Here is an 18,087-nt window from a genome sequence, read left to right as displayed (position 1 = left end):
ATTTGCAGATTGTTATCGAACAGCAATTTGCATAAACTTGGAAGCAGTCAGGTGATTTAAAGAAGTTGGCGGAAAAGATTAAATAAAGAAATAATAAAATAAAAAAGTAGTCACCACAAACTACAAAATAAGTTATTTTATTTACATTATCGTTTTCCATAATTTATTTAATAATTTTTCGCTTTTTATTTCTATTTATTTTAATAACCAAACGTTTGTTTATGTTTTTGCCAAGAAGTCCGCCACAAAACATTCGAATTTAAATCAGCTGATCAAACTTGCAAGTTCTTACAAGAAAAATTTTCCTTGCAAAAACTTGTAAACAAAACTCTCCAAAATTCTCTCAGTAATTGCATCTTTAGACTGATTAAAAATGCAATCCGAAGAACGCATATAAATTCAATCCAAAGCACTGCATCTTAAGCAGTACGATAACCCAAAAGTTTATACAAATTTGTACAAACTTTTACAAAATGCTGTTCGATAACAAACTTATAAAGTAAAAGAGAGCCGAGTACTTGCAAGCATGGTATAATAAGAAGAGCTTACAGCTGATTACAATTTTTTTCATGAAGGTGACCGACTTCTGTCAAAGCCCTTTTCAAAGCCGTCTTGAAAATTGAGAACTATGAAAATTCAATATAAATAAAGAACAAAATTCTATAAAAAGATTCATTGAAAAACTGGAATTTTATTTTAACACGAAATTATATCTTAATACGGCGATGGAAGCTGTTGGAAGCAAAAATAGACCCCTTATAAAATTCCAGATGACCATTAACGGTGGTATATAAGACCTGTAGAATGTGGTATTAAATTAAACGACTGCATGTTCGAAGATTTAATGCTGATGTCTAACGTCTCTTTTCTATATTTTGTTTGCAATATGCGGTTTCAAAAAACAAACAGCGTTTGAGTTTTCGATATGTGTTCGTAAACCACCGTTTGGTTAATAATAATCCGTAACCGATCATATGAATCTTCCCAGCTAGCATTTGGAAGATTGTTTTTTCAAACATCACATTGAGGGGTCATTTTAGAGTCCCTTTGGTGATCAAAAAATGATTAAGTCGCTTGTATGATCAGAAAGAGACTCGAAAGTGATTCCCTGTAACGATTGAAAAGAGTTCAAATTAAAATACAACAACAAATGTGTAGTAATCACAAATAAATCATTTACATATGTTCCCACAACATCCCTGAAGGGACAAGGGAGACTTCTCTCATATCAATGAGTGCACGCCGATTCATATTGGCTCAATGATATGGGACCTACTTTTTATTGCCGAGTCCGAACGGCGTGTCTTACGACACCACTTTTTAGAGAAGTTTTTCATGGCTTAAATACTCAGGAAATGTCGCCGGCATTACTGAGGGGGAATTTTGCCACCGTTGAAAATTTGATGTTGCTTGGCCTGGGATTCGAACCGCAGACCTTCATTTAGGCGTTTAAAATGTGACTATTTTTTCGTTATTTATTGTCACATTTTGATCATCAGAAGATTGAAAAATGCTTAATCAAAAAATTGTCACCCAGGTGCTTGAAAAGTGATTACAATTATGTATCTTCTGATCATATTTTGAACAGATGGGTGATTAAATACTGATTGTTTTGTTTTGTTGAAAATAATTCTCATACACACGGCCATCCACTGGTGGTTTCTGTAAAATACTCCTAATTTAATTAATTCAACAACACTTGGGCGTTTAAGTATTTTTTGTAATAATTCTTTAATAATTCATTTGTAGCACGATTTTAGGTAACATTATTATTATTATTATTAATATCCAGGTTCCTAGGTGGAACATAGGGCCACAACATTAGTGCTTAAAAATGTTTAAATATGTAATGAAATAACAAGAAAAATTAAATATTAATTCTCCCTTAAATTTTCTCTTTTCCTATTTTGATCACCATTGATATAAATGTAACGTATAATATTAAGAGTATAGACAAACACAACACATGTTCAGGTAAAGGGGATAATTAAAAGCCATAGCAAAGCAGAAAAGACAACACAACAAAGGAAAGGAACAAAAAAAAACCAAGAAGAATAAAAACGAAAATTCTTTTAATGTTTTCGTCTAATAAAAAGACTCATAAATGACTCCCTAAAGACTCATAAACGATAATAAACATGACTCAAAAAAGACTCGAAAAAGAGTCCCAAATTAATCAACAAATCACCAATAAATGATTAAAATGCGACTCGAAAAAGACTTTATATACCATCAGAAAATGGGCAAAAATGACTCGAAAATAATGCAGAGGAAGACTCATTTGTGATTTGTTTAGAAGAGTTGTTGTTGTTGTAGCAGCATGAAACCTACGTAGAAGCATAGGTTTAATGCTGGGTTGGCAGCCGCTGGCCGAAACACTATGGTTTCGGGTCAATCCGGTACGTTAGAACCCGATGCCGTGGGATTGGTTTAGAAGAGTCGCCTGAGGTTACGTTTTCCTCCCGACAAAGGAGTCATTTATGATCAGAAAATGAGCTCATATTCCAGCTTTTTAATCGTGCAGTCGGATCAAAAAAGACTCGAATTTGATTAAAATTTTCAAAAAATGCTGGCTGGGTTCCTGCAATGAACAAAAGATGTTTCCCCAAATGGCGTATGAACCTAGTAAATCAACTAAAGCAACCTCTCAATGTGGTGTGTTTTCCCATGTATTCAACTTGGTTTAACGATATCAATTCATCATGCTGAACAATTCGTATCATGGTAGAACAAATATAAGGTAAAGTTAATACTACAACAAATACAACTCGAACAACAACCACAAAGGAATTTGTTTTTGTTTGTAACGTTACATGGTAGAACAAATACAGTCAGAGTCAAAAGAAAGTTTACACCTCACAAAAATTTGTTAATAGCATAATTACACCGGTATAGGGATATAATAAATATAAAATATAAATGCAGTTTTTTCAAGTGTTTAGTGGTGAATTAAAATCCACAAAATATTAGGCCTTGCATATGCTTAATTATGAAATAAATGAAGATTGATAAAATAACCCAAAATTTTAAGGGTCAAAAGAAAGTTTACACTCTTGCCAAAAGTAAGAAATTTTTTAATCCTTTAGCTTGACATGCCTTTATTTAGGTTTTTTAACTTATTTTGATCCTATTCGAGTGTCTAAATAGTAAATCCACCAGTATTTTGGGGAAATCCGGTGGTAATACCCCATTGGGCCCGTAGTACGGTTTTCGGGCAATTTTGTCACAAAATAGGGCTTTATTTAACTTTCTTTCGAATTTTTTCGGTAAGTACTCAGTGGGTTTGAGGCCTAGAGACTACAATGAGTGATCTTAGATGCGTGGGAGTAAAATATAGCAATTTGTTATTCATGAATATGGGCTAAGCCTTCAAAGCCTCGCCCAAATGTCAGATCCCCCTTTGATATAGGCCCCATTTCAGTTCACTAGGATCAGTAATCTCGTGTCAATACGAGTATCTGATATTGTTCTTGTATCCTTGAACCCATACAAACTATTTCTTTGAACCCCGCTTCTGTCAGGTAACCGATGAACATATAAAAGACACTCTATCAAGTTTGATTCTGTATACAACATTTTCACCGTTAAAAGCTTCGTAAAATCACAAGAAGAAATATTAAAGATCAAATGTCAACAATAAACAAAAAACAGAATTATAAAAAATACTAAAGAAATACTTTAAAGGCTAATTAATAGTAAAATAGTTTCAATTTGAAAGGAACTTTAGCGATTTTAAGCAATATTAGCCATGATTTGAAGTACGTACGTTATGGGATGCCGACAACTGGGTAATAGATGCCGACTACTGGTACGAACTAATTTATTTAAACAATATGTTTAAATTCCCTTATTTTTTGAAGTAAAATCAATAGAAACGTATGTAATAAACAAGAAATGTATAAATAACTAATGCTTAAGCTATAGTTCTTTCAAATATTTAATTATGACACATGGGGCATAAAAATTAATGCTGCAAAGTGCGAAGCCATTTGCATCAGAAATGCTTCGGGTAAATGTAAAAGATTTGTTGTTCCGGAAAGCAAATCTTTACAGCTGTTTTTAAATGGGGTTGAAATACCATTTAAAGATAAGGTCACATATCTTGGTATCGAATTTAATAAACTTTTTAAATTTAATGGGCATGCCAGAAAAGCACGAAATAAAGCTCAAGGCGTTTTTGTATCATTTTTAAAAATTCTCTATAATAAAAATCTACCTGTCCGCACAAAATTGATGCTATATAAGACTTGTATTCGGCCTGTTATTTTGTACGGGGTTCCTATTTGGTTCAATATATCTCCGTCGGTGTAGTGTATTTCAATAGTTATTTCAAACACATGGCAACACTGTTTCTATGTTATAATTTCTCTTTCTTCTTTCTATCAAAGTATCTATGCATTGTACTAATTAGTATTCGTTACATTTTGGTAACTGCCATTTTGCCTACTAGTTATGATTAGCTTGTTCACTTCGATTTCAATCATCAAACTCATCAAACGTTCGACTCCATTTTTATAATCAACCTTAATCTTTGTTGTTAGTTATTTATTAAATAAAGCAGTATTAATTAAACATTAATCAACGCGTGCATTTTCAATATAAATACACAACAAAATTGGCGACGAGGATAAACTCAAGTTCAAAGAGTTTTCAATAAGATTTTGTGCAAAAAATCTATTTTCAACATCAACAAAATCCATAACCTAAAATGGATCAAACCCAATTGGCGAAACTGTTGGATGCCATTACAACAATGGCAACAGCAATGCAAAACCAGCAACAAGCTTCTACTTCAACATCAACCAGTGTCAACATCATAACCAACTTCGATGCCTTTGAACCAAAGAAGGAAAATTTCAAAACCTACAAGGAACGTTTGGAGCTCCACTTACAATTAAAGGGGGTATTTGAAGACAAAGCAACAAGTGCAAAGCTTTTGCTTCAGTACATTGGGTCACCAGTATATTCAACCCTATCAACATTAGCTGCCCCACGGAACGTTAATGAGTTGACTTACGATCAGATAATTCAATTGCTTCTTTGTCATTATTGTCCAAAGAAAAACATTTTAGTGGAGCAACATAAATTCCTGTGCGAAATGCAAAACGAAAATCAAAATATCTCAGATTTCGTTGCAGTTTTACAAGAACGAGCCAGTGCATGTATGTTTGTGTGTGAGTGCAAAAAGTCAGTGGCCGAAATATTTCTACGCTCTCAATTTATCAGAGGATTGAGAGATGCTCACATACGAGAGCAAATATTACAAATACCAGAACTGACTTTCACACAAATTGTGCAAAAAGCAACAACAATTGAAGCGGCAAAACTCGACAGCCAGGCAATTTCAAATAACACTTCAACATCGATACATCAAATCAATCAATACCGCCAAAACAAAAATCGAAGCCGCCAAACATCAACAAAAATCAACTACAGAGAATTGGGGTTAGATGGTATGTGTGTGCGTTGTGGACGGACGAACCACAGAGCAAATGAGTGCAATATCAACAAACATACCTTAACCCTCCAAACATTTGGAAGTTAAATATATCTTCTCTCAGTAAATGCGTCTCCGTAAAGTGCCTGCATTCAGTTAAAAATGCGAATGTTGTCTATTTACAAGAACAAATATGTTGTTACCGCTTTTTTATCCGTATGTGGTCACAACGGCGCGACTTACAGTATTATAAAAAGCGACACTTTATGTTGTACAAAAACAAATGCTTAAAGTCTGGAGTATTGATACTGATCTCTATTATAGAGAGTAATGTTTTCAAAACAATAGTGTGACCATTACAAAAACAATTTATCTTGCAAACAGTTAAGCGAATTGTAATGAAAGCAAATAAGTAGAATAATATAAAACATGATTGACGTGATTTCTTCAGTTCTTGTGACGTTCTGTTAGCAATCGTTACAAACAAGGTGCATTTTATTATAAAAATTGTTTCTTTTCTGATCAATTTTATAATCAAATGCATCTTTTATAACCGCAGTAACATTAAATTCAAATGAATAATAATAATATGTTTGAATAAACAATAAAAACAACTAAATAGCCTTTTACAAATACTGTCGGTTCCGTCACTACTGAAAGTTTCGTAAACGGTACCTGCATGAGTACCTAATGCACACTCAAAGTTCCCCGCTTCCGACACTCCAAATGAATCGCATAAGAAACATACAACAGTGACGGAAGCGAAAATAGAGTTTGGACCGCATAAGTGGAACAGTTTCTTTAGTCATTTTTGTCTTTTCGGAAACAAATGCGACTGTCGCAGTAGACACAACAATCCGTTTTCAGTGACTTTTGCGTCAAGCAAGCGATAGAAAATGTTTGGAGGGAAAATGCAGTTTATGTGGGAGAATAGGTCATGTTCAAAAGGTATGCATTCGAGCAAAAATCAACCAAAATAAATCAACGATCACTGAACATACCCAATCGATCGATGAGTGCAACCAGCTGATCCGTTCTCAAAGTATTTCAAGTCTGTCTCACGAAACATACCCCACCGATGATTGTTTTGGTATAAATAAAATAATCGAATTTGACCAAAACAAAAACAGAAAAGAAACGTCAACAACAGATGCAGAAAAATTTTATGCTGAAATAAAAATTGAAAATAAAAAACAAATTTTCGAGGTGGATTCCGGTGCAAGTCACACTTTAATATCAAAAAAAAACAATTTCAAAAATTAAAATTAAAAATACCGATTCGAAAATCAAAACTTACATTTCAATCTTACACCAGTGATGTGATTGTGCCATTTGGTGTTGTGGACGTTCGAGTGGTATACAAAAACAACACATCAATCGAACAAATGTATATTGTGGATTCGAAATGTTCTACTGTGTTGGGTCGTAGCTGGATACGGCGCTTAAAAATAAATTTCGCGGATGTCGACACTAGTCAAGCCTGGGAGAATGAGTGCAAATTCCTGGGTACACTGGAAAATCTACAACATCCACAAAATTAAGAATTCAAAAATTTACATTTCAAGAGGAGAAAAGAATCACACACAACCAATTCAAAATCAAGATCGTCAACTAATCAAAATCATCCATTTTTTCAATTCGTCATCCATGCAGCCATCAATTCGTTCAACACGTTCTGTGCCTGATTAACCAGATGAAGACGATCAAGTCTAACTCAACTATCTCCTGTTCCCCTGACGGACAAAGTCCTTATTAAGCCTGGGAGACTGTAGTGTATTTCAATAGTTATTTCAAACACATGGCAACACTGTTTCTATGTTATAATTTCTCTTTCTTCTTTCTATCAAAGTATCTATGCATTGTACTAATTAGTATTCGTTACATTTTGGTAACTGCCATTTTGCCTACTAGTTATGATTAGCTTGTTCACTTCGATTTCAATCATCAAACTCATCAAACGTTCGACTCCATTTTTATAATCAACCTTAATCTTTGTTGTTAGTTATTTATTAAATAAAGCAGTATTAATTAAACATTAATCAACGCGTGCATTTTCAATATAAATACACAACAGTCGGTTATGAAAGAACTTGAAATCTTAGAGAGGAAAATTTTGAGACTCTGTATCGGTAAAAATTTTAAGTGCGTCAATAAAAGATATTCTAATAACTACATTTATACAAATTGTAAGATTAAGCGGCTTTCTAGGTACGTCTGTGATATGTTGGAAAGGTTCAACCAGAGATTGGCACTTCATGAAAATCAACACATGTCTGAAGTTGTGAATAGTCAAGTAAACATTAGCTGGTCAAATGTTTATTATTTATCCCCTTTGGGACTTTCATTGGAACACAACGATGGTGTTTCTGGGTTTTACGAAAAGGTCCTTGCCGGAACCCACCAAGGGTAGTTACATGTTTACCTTCTTTTGTCTGTTTTTGTTTTTTTTTTTGTTTGTTTTTTTTTTTTTTGTTTTTTTTTTAGTTCTTATCTATTATTTCCCCATTAGTTTTAAGTACACAACCCCTTAAATTAAGAAACCTTTTAATCAGCCCCGGGAGCAAGGGCGTATATACCTTTATAAACACTATCTATGTATATAAGCGACAATCTATGTATAAGCCTGATGCTGTAAACACCATTTAATCATTGCGATAATACATTATAGTCGTAAGTGTTCATTATTATGTAAAAAAAAATCACCTTATTGTTATCCTTTAGTCTCAATAAATTAAAAATTAAAAAATTCAAATATTTAAGAAAAAATGTAAAGTATGCATTTTGTCTTTATTTAAATACTAGCAAAATGCCCGCTACTTCGTATGCGGAAAGGATATAAAAAACAAATAAACAATATATAATATGGAAATGACAAACACTGAAAATTTGGTCGCACTAATACCAATTTTAATCAATATTTCTTTTTATCTTAGTACTGTACGTTCCCCTTAAGTTCGATTTTCAAAAAGATCAGCCGTATCTCACCCTTACACATTAACAGCGAGATCAACCTTGCACACCAATACACACCCTAACTCCAAAAAATAAAAATTCCAGCACTGTCCCTACACCCAAAAACAAATTGAGTACCATTAAGTAATTTTCGTATACTTATGGTACGTACTTCGACGACATATCTCAGCCATACACGGACATTAATACAAATAATTACAGTAAATTCCATAGTAATTACAGTAATTCCAAATCTCAAGATTCCAGCTGTATCCAATTCCAAATTGTACCAAACTTAGTATCAAGTCGAACTCTTCGTACCCATAAGTAAGATTTTCCAAAACTACCTCAATCCTTCACTTTAGTAGTAATCTTACTTCCAAATTTCAGGATTCAAACTCTATCCCTTAAACCAAATTAGAATTGTACTTAATTTAGACCAATTTAGAATTTTCGTACCAATTTTCAAAACTTCCTCAACGCAACAGGGCTACAATAATCATACTTTCAAATTGCAGGATTCCACCGATATCCGTTCACCTACATACATATTGTACTAAATTTAGTACCATTTAGTGCTTTTCGTAACCATAAGTTTGCTTTTTCAAAACAACCTGAATCCTACTCTTCGACTGTAAAGGCCTGCGTACATAAGCTGCCTTGCCTGCTTACCTTGCTTACTTCTGATAAAAGAATAAAAAAGAAAAGGGCAACCCAGTTCGAAATTTCCTCGGCCTTCTTTATTCTTTTATTTTTATTATGCCAAAAATGAAGCAGGAAAGCAAGGCAATCAGGCAGAGCAGCTTATGTACGCAGGCCTTAATCGTAATTCCAAATTTCAGGATTCCAGCTCTATTAATTCACCTGAATCCAAATTGTATCAAATTTAGTACCATTTCTTTCCCAAACAAAAATTTTAGGATTCCAGCTCTACCCGTTCACCCAAATCCATATTGTACCATATTTAGTACCATTTAGTACTTCTCGTACCCATACGTACGACTTTTCAAAATTTCCTCAATACTACACTCCTACAGTAATCTTAATTCCTAATTCCAACACTATCCGTTTACTAAAATTCAAATTGTACCACATTTAGTGCTTTCTGTACCCATAAGTACGAATTTCCAAAACTACCTCAATTCTACTGTCCGGCAGTAATCTTAGTTCCAAATTTCAGAATTCCAGCTCTATCCGTTCATCCAAATTGTACCAAATTTAGTACTATTTAGTACTTTTCGTACCCAAAGGTACGAATTTCCAAAACTATCTCAATCCTACACCCCTACAGTAATCTTAATTCAAAACTTTAGGATTCCAGCTCTATCCGTTCACCCAAATCCAAATTTAGTATTGCTCGTAATCATAAATACGAACTTCCAAAACCATTTCCTTATTTCAACGCCATTTCCCAACCTTGATTCCCATACCAAATTTGAAGATTCTATCTTTATCCATTAAAAATATGCAATTGGTACCAAATTTAGAAACTTTTAGTACTTTTCGTACACTTATAGTTCGAGTTTCTAAATACCCTTTGGTACATCTTCCTAACTCTCCATCAATGACCACTCGTTCAAAATTTCAGATTTCTAGCTCTTCGCGTTTGCCTAATACAATGGATTCCATATTTAGTACACTTTAGCACTTCTCGTACCTTTCTACGACGAATTTCCAAAAACCCCTTTACACAAAAACAAATTGTACCAAGTTCTGTACAATTCGATTTTCCAAAAAAACCTTAATCCTTCACTTCAACAGTAACCATAATTCCAAATAACAGGATTCCAGCGCTATCCGTGCACTCAAATCCAAGTTGAACCATTAGGTACATTTCGTACCCATAAGTACGAATTTCAAAAACTACTTCCATCTCAATCCTATACTCCAACAGCAGTCTGACCAAATTCCAGGATTCAAGCTCTAACCGTTCCCCCAAATCCAAATTGTACCACAGGTAGTACCACTTAGTCATTTTCGTACCTACACTCCAATAGTAATCCTAATTTCAAAATTCAGGACTCAAACACTATCCGTCACCGAAATCCAAATTCTACCTCTATAGCCTACCGCGAACGGGTTGCAAATTCTAACTCTTTCCGTTTACTAAAATTCATACTTTAAATTAAAATAAATAAAATTAAAATACTTAAAATTCAGGATTCCAGTTCTATCCGTTCACCCAAATCCAAATTGTAATAAATTTAGTACCATTTAGTACTTTTCGTACCCATAAATACGAATTTCCAAAATTTCCCCAATCCTATCCAATAATCTCAATTTCAAATTTCAGGATTCCAGCTCTGTCCGTTCACTCGAATCCCTATTGTACCAAATTTAGTACTTTTCGAACACATAAGTACGAATTTCCAAAACCACCCTCATATCTCAGTCCTACACTTCACAGTAATCTTAATTCCAAATTTCAGGTTTCCAGCTACATACATATGTTCACCCAAATCCAAATTGTACTAAATTTTGTACCATTTAGTACTTTTCGTACCCATAAGTACGAATTTTTAAAACTACCTCAATTCTACACCCCACCAGTAATCTCAATTCCAAATTTCGAGATTCCAACTATATCCGTTCACCCAAATCCCCATTGTCCCAAATTTAGTACTTTTCATTCACATAAGTAAGAATTTCCAAAATTTCCACAGTCCTACACTCCAACAGTAATATCAATTCCAAATTTCAGGAATCCAGCTCTATCCGTTCACCCAAATCCAAATTGTACTAAATTTAGTACCATTTAGTACTTTTCGTACACTCAAGTTTCCAAAAACCCTTTGGTGCATCTTTCTTACTCTTCATCAGTGATCCTCAGTCTAAATTTGAGGAATCAAGCTCTATCCGTTAACCCAAATCGAAACTGTACCAAATTTAGTGCTATTTAGTATTTTTCGTACCCTATGTACGAATTTCCAAAACTTCCACAATACTAAACTCCGCCAGTAATCTCAGTTCCAAATTTCGAGATTCTAGCGCTATCCGTTCAGCCAAATCCCCATTATACAAAATTTAGTTCCATTTAGTACTTTCCGTACACATAAGTACTAATTTCCAAAACCACCCTCATATCTCAATCCTACACTTCAACAGTAATATTAATTCCAAATTTCAGGTTTCCAGCTCTATCCGTTCATTCAAATCCAAATTGTACTAAATTTAGTACCATTTAGTACTTTTCGTACCCATAAGTACGAATTTTCAAAACTACCTCAATCCTACACCCCACCAGTAATCTCAATTCGAAATTTCGAGATTCCAGCTATTATCCGTTCACCCAAATCCCCATTGTATCAAATTTAGTACCATTTAGTACTTTTCATACACATAAGTACGAATTTCCAAAAGTTCATCAATCCTACACTCCAACAGTAATCTCAATTCCAAATATCAGGATTCCTTTTAGAAGCACCACTTCCCAACCTTGATTTCCATACCAAATTCCTGGGGCCTATTATTGATTTCATTAATTATTTAGCGATTTCTTCAAATTACAGATTTTGAAATTGAAAATTGAATAGTTATGACTGTACATCTCCATATACGATAAAATTCTTAATTGCAAATAAATCGTGGTAATATGCACAATTTTATTGCACTTTCATTGATTTGCAAACATTTAGTTATTACCAAAAAGTCAGGTACATACAGTTTTTAGTTGTTGTTATTTCTGGCCGATTTCTGAATTTATTCCCCTAATGTTGTCTTCAACAGCAACTCATTTGTTCAACAAACCCAACATTATTTATTGAAAGAATTTTTGTTTTAATTTTAAATTGAAAATCAAAATTTTTACAAATGCATCGTTTGTAATCATTATTTCTAACTGGATTTTAACGAATGAAAATCTTTTGTGCGACACCTGTTATGTGAAAACAATATCAGGATCGGTTTGTATTTTTTGCGTAATTGATTTTTATACACCATTATTATGTGTGATCTCTTACGATATCAAGAAGTTATAGCATTGTTAATTTGACACATGTCTTGCAGAGGGCCAACTATGTGAATAAGTACGTAATAGTAATGAAAAATAAGGATTTTTGTTGTTGTTATTTTTTGTGGTTCCAGGACGAATTTTCTAAAACCCGGCCTTATCTCGCACATTTGCATCAACAGTGACCCACTGGTAAAATTTCAAGCTCCTAGCTTTAGCCGTTTTGGCTGGGCGTTGATGATGAGTCAGTCAGTCAGTCAATCACTTATCACCAAGCTCATTTATATATATATAGATAACATGCCGACTACTGGATCATATCATGCCGACTATTGGGGAATGGTGCCGACTACTGGTGAAAAAGCAGTATTTCACTAAAATTGCATTTTTTGCATGCTGAACAGAAATAATCAAAAAAAAAATTGTTTATATAATCTAAAACTACACAAAATAACGAATCATAACAACTTAAATTTAATTTGATTGGATATTTAGGCTCGGAATGACATAGGGCTGAAGATACGAGAATCCTTAAAGTGCCGACTACTGGTGCACTTACCCTATTGGATATTGAAAATGAGCCGTGCCGCTGCTCGTTTTGGTATGGTTCTGTAAAAAGGATTAATTTTCATTGTAGAACAAAAAGATGTACCACATGCAGCTATACCTCACTCCGGCTTACATTTGAGAATTTAAATTGTCCTTATGGTGGAGGCTGCCAATTATTTTTGGAACTTTTTTCATGTCAATTCCTTTTGGTAATGTTCTGGACTGGATGTATTATTTTTATTTAAAAGCGAATCATTCTTATTAAATTCGTATGTTGTTAGCTATGAACAAGAAGATTACTGGCAACATTTCTACCGTATATGGGAAAATGAGTTTTAGAAATGTTACAGGTATGCCATCTACACCCGCTGATTGAGATTTAACACGCTGTAAAGCATCAAAAACATCAATTTCAAAAACGCAGTTAAATGAGAAATTATGTGCTTGCCCATCAACATCAGGAAAGTCTAAAGTACCAACATCTCTATCACAATTACTTCCTTTAAAAAATGGTTTAATGCATTAGCTGTCAAAATAAGCATAGTGATTGTCCTTAACACCAACTACACCACAAGCACGGATATGACTCCAGCGAGTTATGTCTGATGGAATGGCCCAAACGAAGGCAAACATTCCTCATGTCTGTCGATTTAGATATGTATATCGACCAAATTGCAGTTAATGTCTCCAACAACAATAATCCCACGGCAGCGGGTTCTTACGTACCGGATTGACCCGAAACCAAAAGTGTTTCGGCCAGCGGCTGCCAACCCAGCATTATATGCTGCTACAACAACAACAACAATAATCGATTCATATTGCGACAAAATTTCTTCATGCATCTCCTCAAAGCTAGAAATGTTCCCATGTGGCAGATAAACTACCCCAAAGAGAACTTTCTTAACTCATAAAACAAGCTCAATAAATAGAGACTCACCACAAATAATAAATGCCTTTTTTTATATTCTGCGATATTTCGCAATTGCTGCATTTTTATTGCATCTTTAGACTGATTAAAAACACAATCCGAAGAATGCATTTAAATTCAATCCAAAGCACATCAAAAGCCGTAATTTGGATCGAAAATGGAGTGCATCCTAGCTGTGTGCTGTGGAAGCAAAATGGAGTGCTCCTAACTGCGCGCTCACTTGTAAAATTCATAGGAAAAGATGTACACCAACGGCACATCCACAGATGCAAACTTTTTGCTGGGTTTGATTGGATTTGGAGTTGCCGAATATAGTAAGTAAAACAAAAGCACACAATCTTGTTTTCGCTCAATATTTTTTCTTTTTTACTATTTTCATAAATAGGACCATTCCTATAAAAGTTACTATAACAAATACTATCATTAACCACATCCAACACTTCCACGCATTACGCGAGTGATCTTCCAGTTTTTCAGTTTCTTTATTTAGAGCACTTATGTTTCGTTCAGTCATTCCTGCTGAACGCGACATCATTTCAGTATCCTTTCGTATTATTTTATTGGCTGTTTCAGTTTGTTCTTTGAGGTTTCTTGTTAGCGATAGCATATGCTCCGTGATTTTTTCCTGATTATCTCGTATGAATTTTACAGCTTCACCCTGATCACCACTATCATCTTCTAATGGCTTTCTTCTCCTCAAAGAATCGTCCTGCAGCAATTCCTTACGTAGCTCGACATATTGTCTGGTTTGATTTAACTGATTCACTTCTTTCAGAGCATCATCACCAGTCTCGACAGCGGTTTTAAAATGACCAGAAATTCTCCTTCTATTGGCTGACGTTGGACTGTCAATGTAATTAGTCAATTTTTTCAGATGCTGAACGCGTTGACTGTAGTCCGGAATCTTTTCGTTGCTATACGAGCTGTAACGAAGGGAATGCTTTTATCTGATGGATAGAACAAACATGATTTAATACATACTCGTCCATACTTCCCAGCTCATCAATCATGGTATCTAAAGACTTGATAAATTTCTTTAGACGCCAATAATTAGCTTCATCTTTCGCCAATTCCTCGCAATTTGCAAGTAAAGTACGAATGTTTACATTTAATTTTGTTGCCTGCATTTCAAATCCAAATGTACTATGTGTCATATATGTATGTTGTTTATCTAGGGGTTTTCGTGCTTTCTTTTCTTTTTCAGACGATAGGTTTTGACTGCTCAAAAACGCGTTGTCCGTTTTGATTGTCATTCGTAAATTGTGTCAGTGTTGAAACAAAATGTGGAGGAACTAAGAGAACGAAAACGTACAAAAGATACTTTTTTGATCAATTAGTTCATGAAATATTTATTATTTATTTTGTAGTATTATACAAAAAATTGTTCATGTAAATGTTATAATTTTTTAAATTATTTATTGTGTATTTTTCGCGATTGAAATTATTTTAAATGTTTTGAAATAAAAAACAGTTATGAACAGAATTCTTTGCATAAAATGAGAAGGAATTTCCTTATTTCATAAATATCTTTCTTGAAAAATTTACGCCTCTACGACCTCTTTTAGTCCTCTTTCACACAGTAGACTTTAGACTCTAATAGCCTGTTTCCACGGTATGTCGTTCGTTCTCTATTCGTTGTTCGACCCATAACTACGAATAAATTACTTATTTCCCCACACAAAATTCTATGAACGAACGACGATTTTTCTACGTTGTTCGATTAGAAATACTCTCTGAACGACGAATAAGTATGTCCCATCCCTAACTCTTATGTTACACGCTGAAACTTTCATACGAAACTTTCCCATTATTTTGGCGTTCTTAGGTCGAGTTCCCAATTACAGTAATTTCATAAAATTACTTTTGTATGGAACTCGATCTATGAACGCCAAAATAATGGGAAAGTTTCGTATGAAAGTTTTAGCGTGTAACATAAGAGTTACAAATGAGAGAATTTATCGAAAAAATTAATTATGACATGTCTAAATTCAAAATTGAATAATTTGCTGAAAACACAAAAATTTTTAAAAAAAAAGGAAAAAAATATGAATGGAAATTAATGAACTTAACATTTTATATAGATGCAGAAGGAATATGGTTGTGTTTCCTTCTTAATTCCACACATATTTCTTGTCCAGAAACAAAAAGAAACAAATAACTGAAAGTCTGTATACACAAATATTGTTTTGACATGTCTCTCTCTCTCTTTAATTTTGAAAATAGAAACATATAAAAATATATTGAAAATACAAAATTATTCAGTATTAATGGGAAAAATGAATGAAATGTGTGTAGTTAAATATAGAAGATACATTTGAAGGAAAGTCTATTGCTTTTCCTATTCATTTAATGTATATTTTTGGTCTGTTCCTTTACTTCTGAAAATGGTAAAACCGGCAAAAGTAGTAAAAGTTGAAAACTGCTCCCATATGAATTGTATTGTGTCTGAAGTAAAGGAACGCTTTTCGAGTAAAAAGTTGTAAAACTTGAAGATTCTTGAACGTAAAGGAACAGGGCTTTTATGTGTTTTCGGTTCAAATTTTCGTGAAAACAAGGAAACAAAAATAAAGGACATTTTGTTTATGTTTCTGTTTATTACGAATGGTGTCGTGGAAACGGGTTAAAGCTGTAAACAGATACAACGTTTGGGTAAAGTTTTGTGTCGTTTTGGCCGTTTTTACACTGTTGGGCATGATGCCGAAAAATTCAAATTCATTTGAAATATATGCCGGCAAACAGATAAACGCTGGACTTTGGTATCGTCGTCGCCCTGTTGTTGTTGTTTTTTTCTCGACGCCCAACGCAAAACTTAAATCAAACGTTGTATCTGTTTTCAGCTTAATTCGTGAACGTCGTTCGACAGGCGAACAACGTAATTAAAACGCTCGTGTGAACATGACATAAAGTTTAGAGTCGAGTTTCTTGTTCTCCGTTCTGCTTTCATTCGTATTTTTTTGTAAGCAGTGTTGCACTTTTTTTACCTAAGCGTCTTTTTTACCTAAGTCTCCTGTATCTTCAGGGGGTCCATGACAGTAGCGGAGTGCGGATAAATGGCTTTTATAGGTTCCGGGATATGAGAACAATATCTTCCACCTTCATTGTCACGATATTAAAGACCCTAGTCTGGAGGAATGGGGCTAATACCAAAAGTTTACGTAACATATGGGCAGGGATCTAACGCATTTGGCTATAATTATAAATAACATGTTGCTATATTTGACTCCTATGTATATCGGATCACCCATTGAAGTCTCTAGACTACAAATCCATAGAGTACTTGCCGAAAAAATTTGACAAAAACTTTAATAGAGGCCTATTTTATGCCAATATTACACGAAAGTGGTACCATGGGTCCAATGGGGGGAAACATCACCGGATTACACCAAAACAATCGATAATTTAATGTATGGAGGCTCGTAAGTGATAAAAATAAGTTCAAAAGCAAAAATATACATTCATTTTGTTAAAGAAATAAGAAAATTCTTGCGTTTGGCAAAAGTGTAAACTTTATTTTGACGCGTAAAATTTTGGGTTATTTTGGCAATTTTCATTTATTCACTAATGAAACATGGGGAGGGCCTAATATTTTCTGGATTTTAATTCACCACTAAATACTTATAAAAGTTGCATTTATATGTATATAATTCACCACTAAATACTTATAAAAGTTGCATTTATATGTTATACGTATAATATCTCTATGTCGGTGTAATAATGCAATCAAAAAAATGTTGAGAGGTGTAACGTTTATTTTGACGCTCACTATATGTACTTACCCACTGTTTTGGTAACTAATTTTTGTTCGTTCGTTTATATTCGTAATAATTTAGGCATCCTAGCTCTGCCCCCAGATGTAATACAGTCTTAATTTTTCGTAGACGTGTTCCATATTTAGAAAAGAATATCTCATTTAAAAATCAGCGCTCTGCATTTGCGCTAAATCGATGCTAGTAAATCGATCTACAAAAATTGACAATTCGTGTGAGAAGAATAATTTTTTTTACAAAAACTGGGGGGAATTGACTTTGTCTCATGGTTTTTGTGATACCATACATACACAAATTGTACAAATTGTGTAATACGGGAGTATTTCCAATTTTTTTTTGTTTACCTTTTGTTTGCTTAATCAAATTAATTGGAAAGTGTTCTTTTAATGCCGGGTAATGAAATTTATAACGAACAAGTAAGAAAAGCGTTAAGTTCGGTCGGGCCGAACTTTTTATACCCTCCACCACAAATTTAGCCATTTCGGTGGATTAATGTGGCCACAAC

At 33.9% G+C, this 18,087-nt stretch overlaps 1 protein-coding gene across 1 annotated transcript; it reads right to left on the bottom strand.

Annotated features, from left to right (window-relative positions):
- Positions 1-14,157: 14,157 nt before the first annotated feature.
- Use1 (Vesicle transport protein Use1) lies at positions 14,158-15,061 on the bottom strand. Its single transcript, XM_073981346.1, has 2 exons — positions 14,797-15,061; positions 14,158-14,738 (listed from the first exon to the last, which is right to left on the bottom strand). The coding sequence occupies exons 1-2, from the start codon at positions 14,967-14,969 to the stop codon at positions 14,165-14,167; spliced, it is 747 nt and encodes a 248-aa protein (XP_073837447.1). The 5' UTR covers positions 14,970-15,061; the 3' UTR covers positions 14,158-14,164.
- Between the last annotated feature and the right edge of the window lie 3,026 nt (positions 15,062-18,087).

This window comes from Musca autumnalis, unplaced genomic scaffold (assembly GCF_047663935.1).
Source record: "Musca autumnalis isolate F117 unplaced genomic scaffold, ASM4766393v1 scaffold_4, whole genome shotgun sequence".
Classification (NCBI taxonomy): Eukaryota; Metazoa; Arthropoda; class Insecta; order Diptera; family Muscidae; genus Musca; species Musca autumnalis.
This window is presented reverse-complemented; position numbering and strand designations above follow the sequence as displayed.

Coding starts and splice junctions, on each gene's coding strand:
- Use1 (XM_073981346.1), bottom strand. CDS start 14,969: ATGACACATAGTACATTTGGATTTGAAATGCAGGCAACAAAATTAAAT. Junction 14,739..14,796: donor GAGCTGGGAAGTATGGACGA/GTATGTATTAAA, acceptor CCTTCGTTACAG/CTCGTATAGCAACGAAAAGA.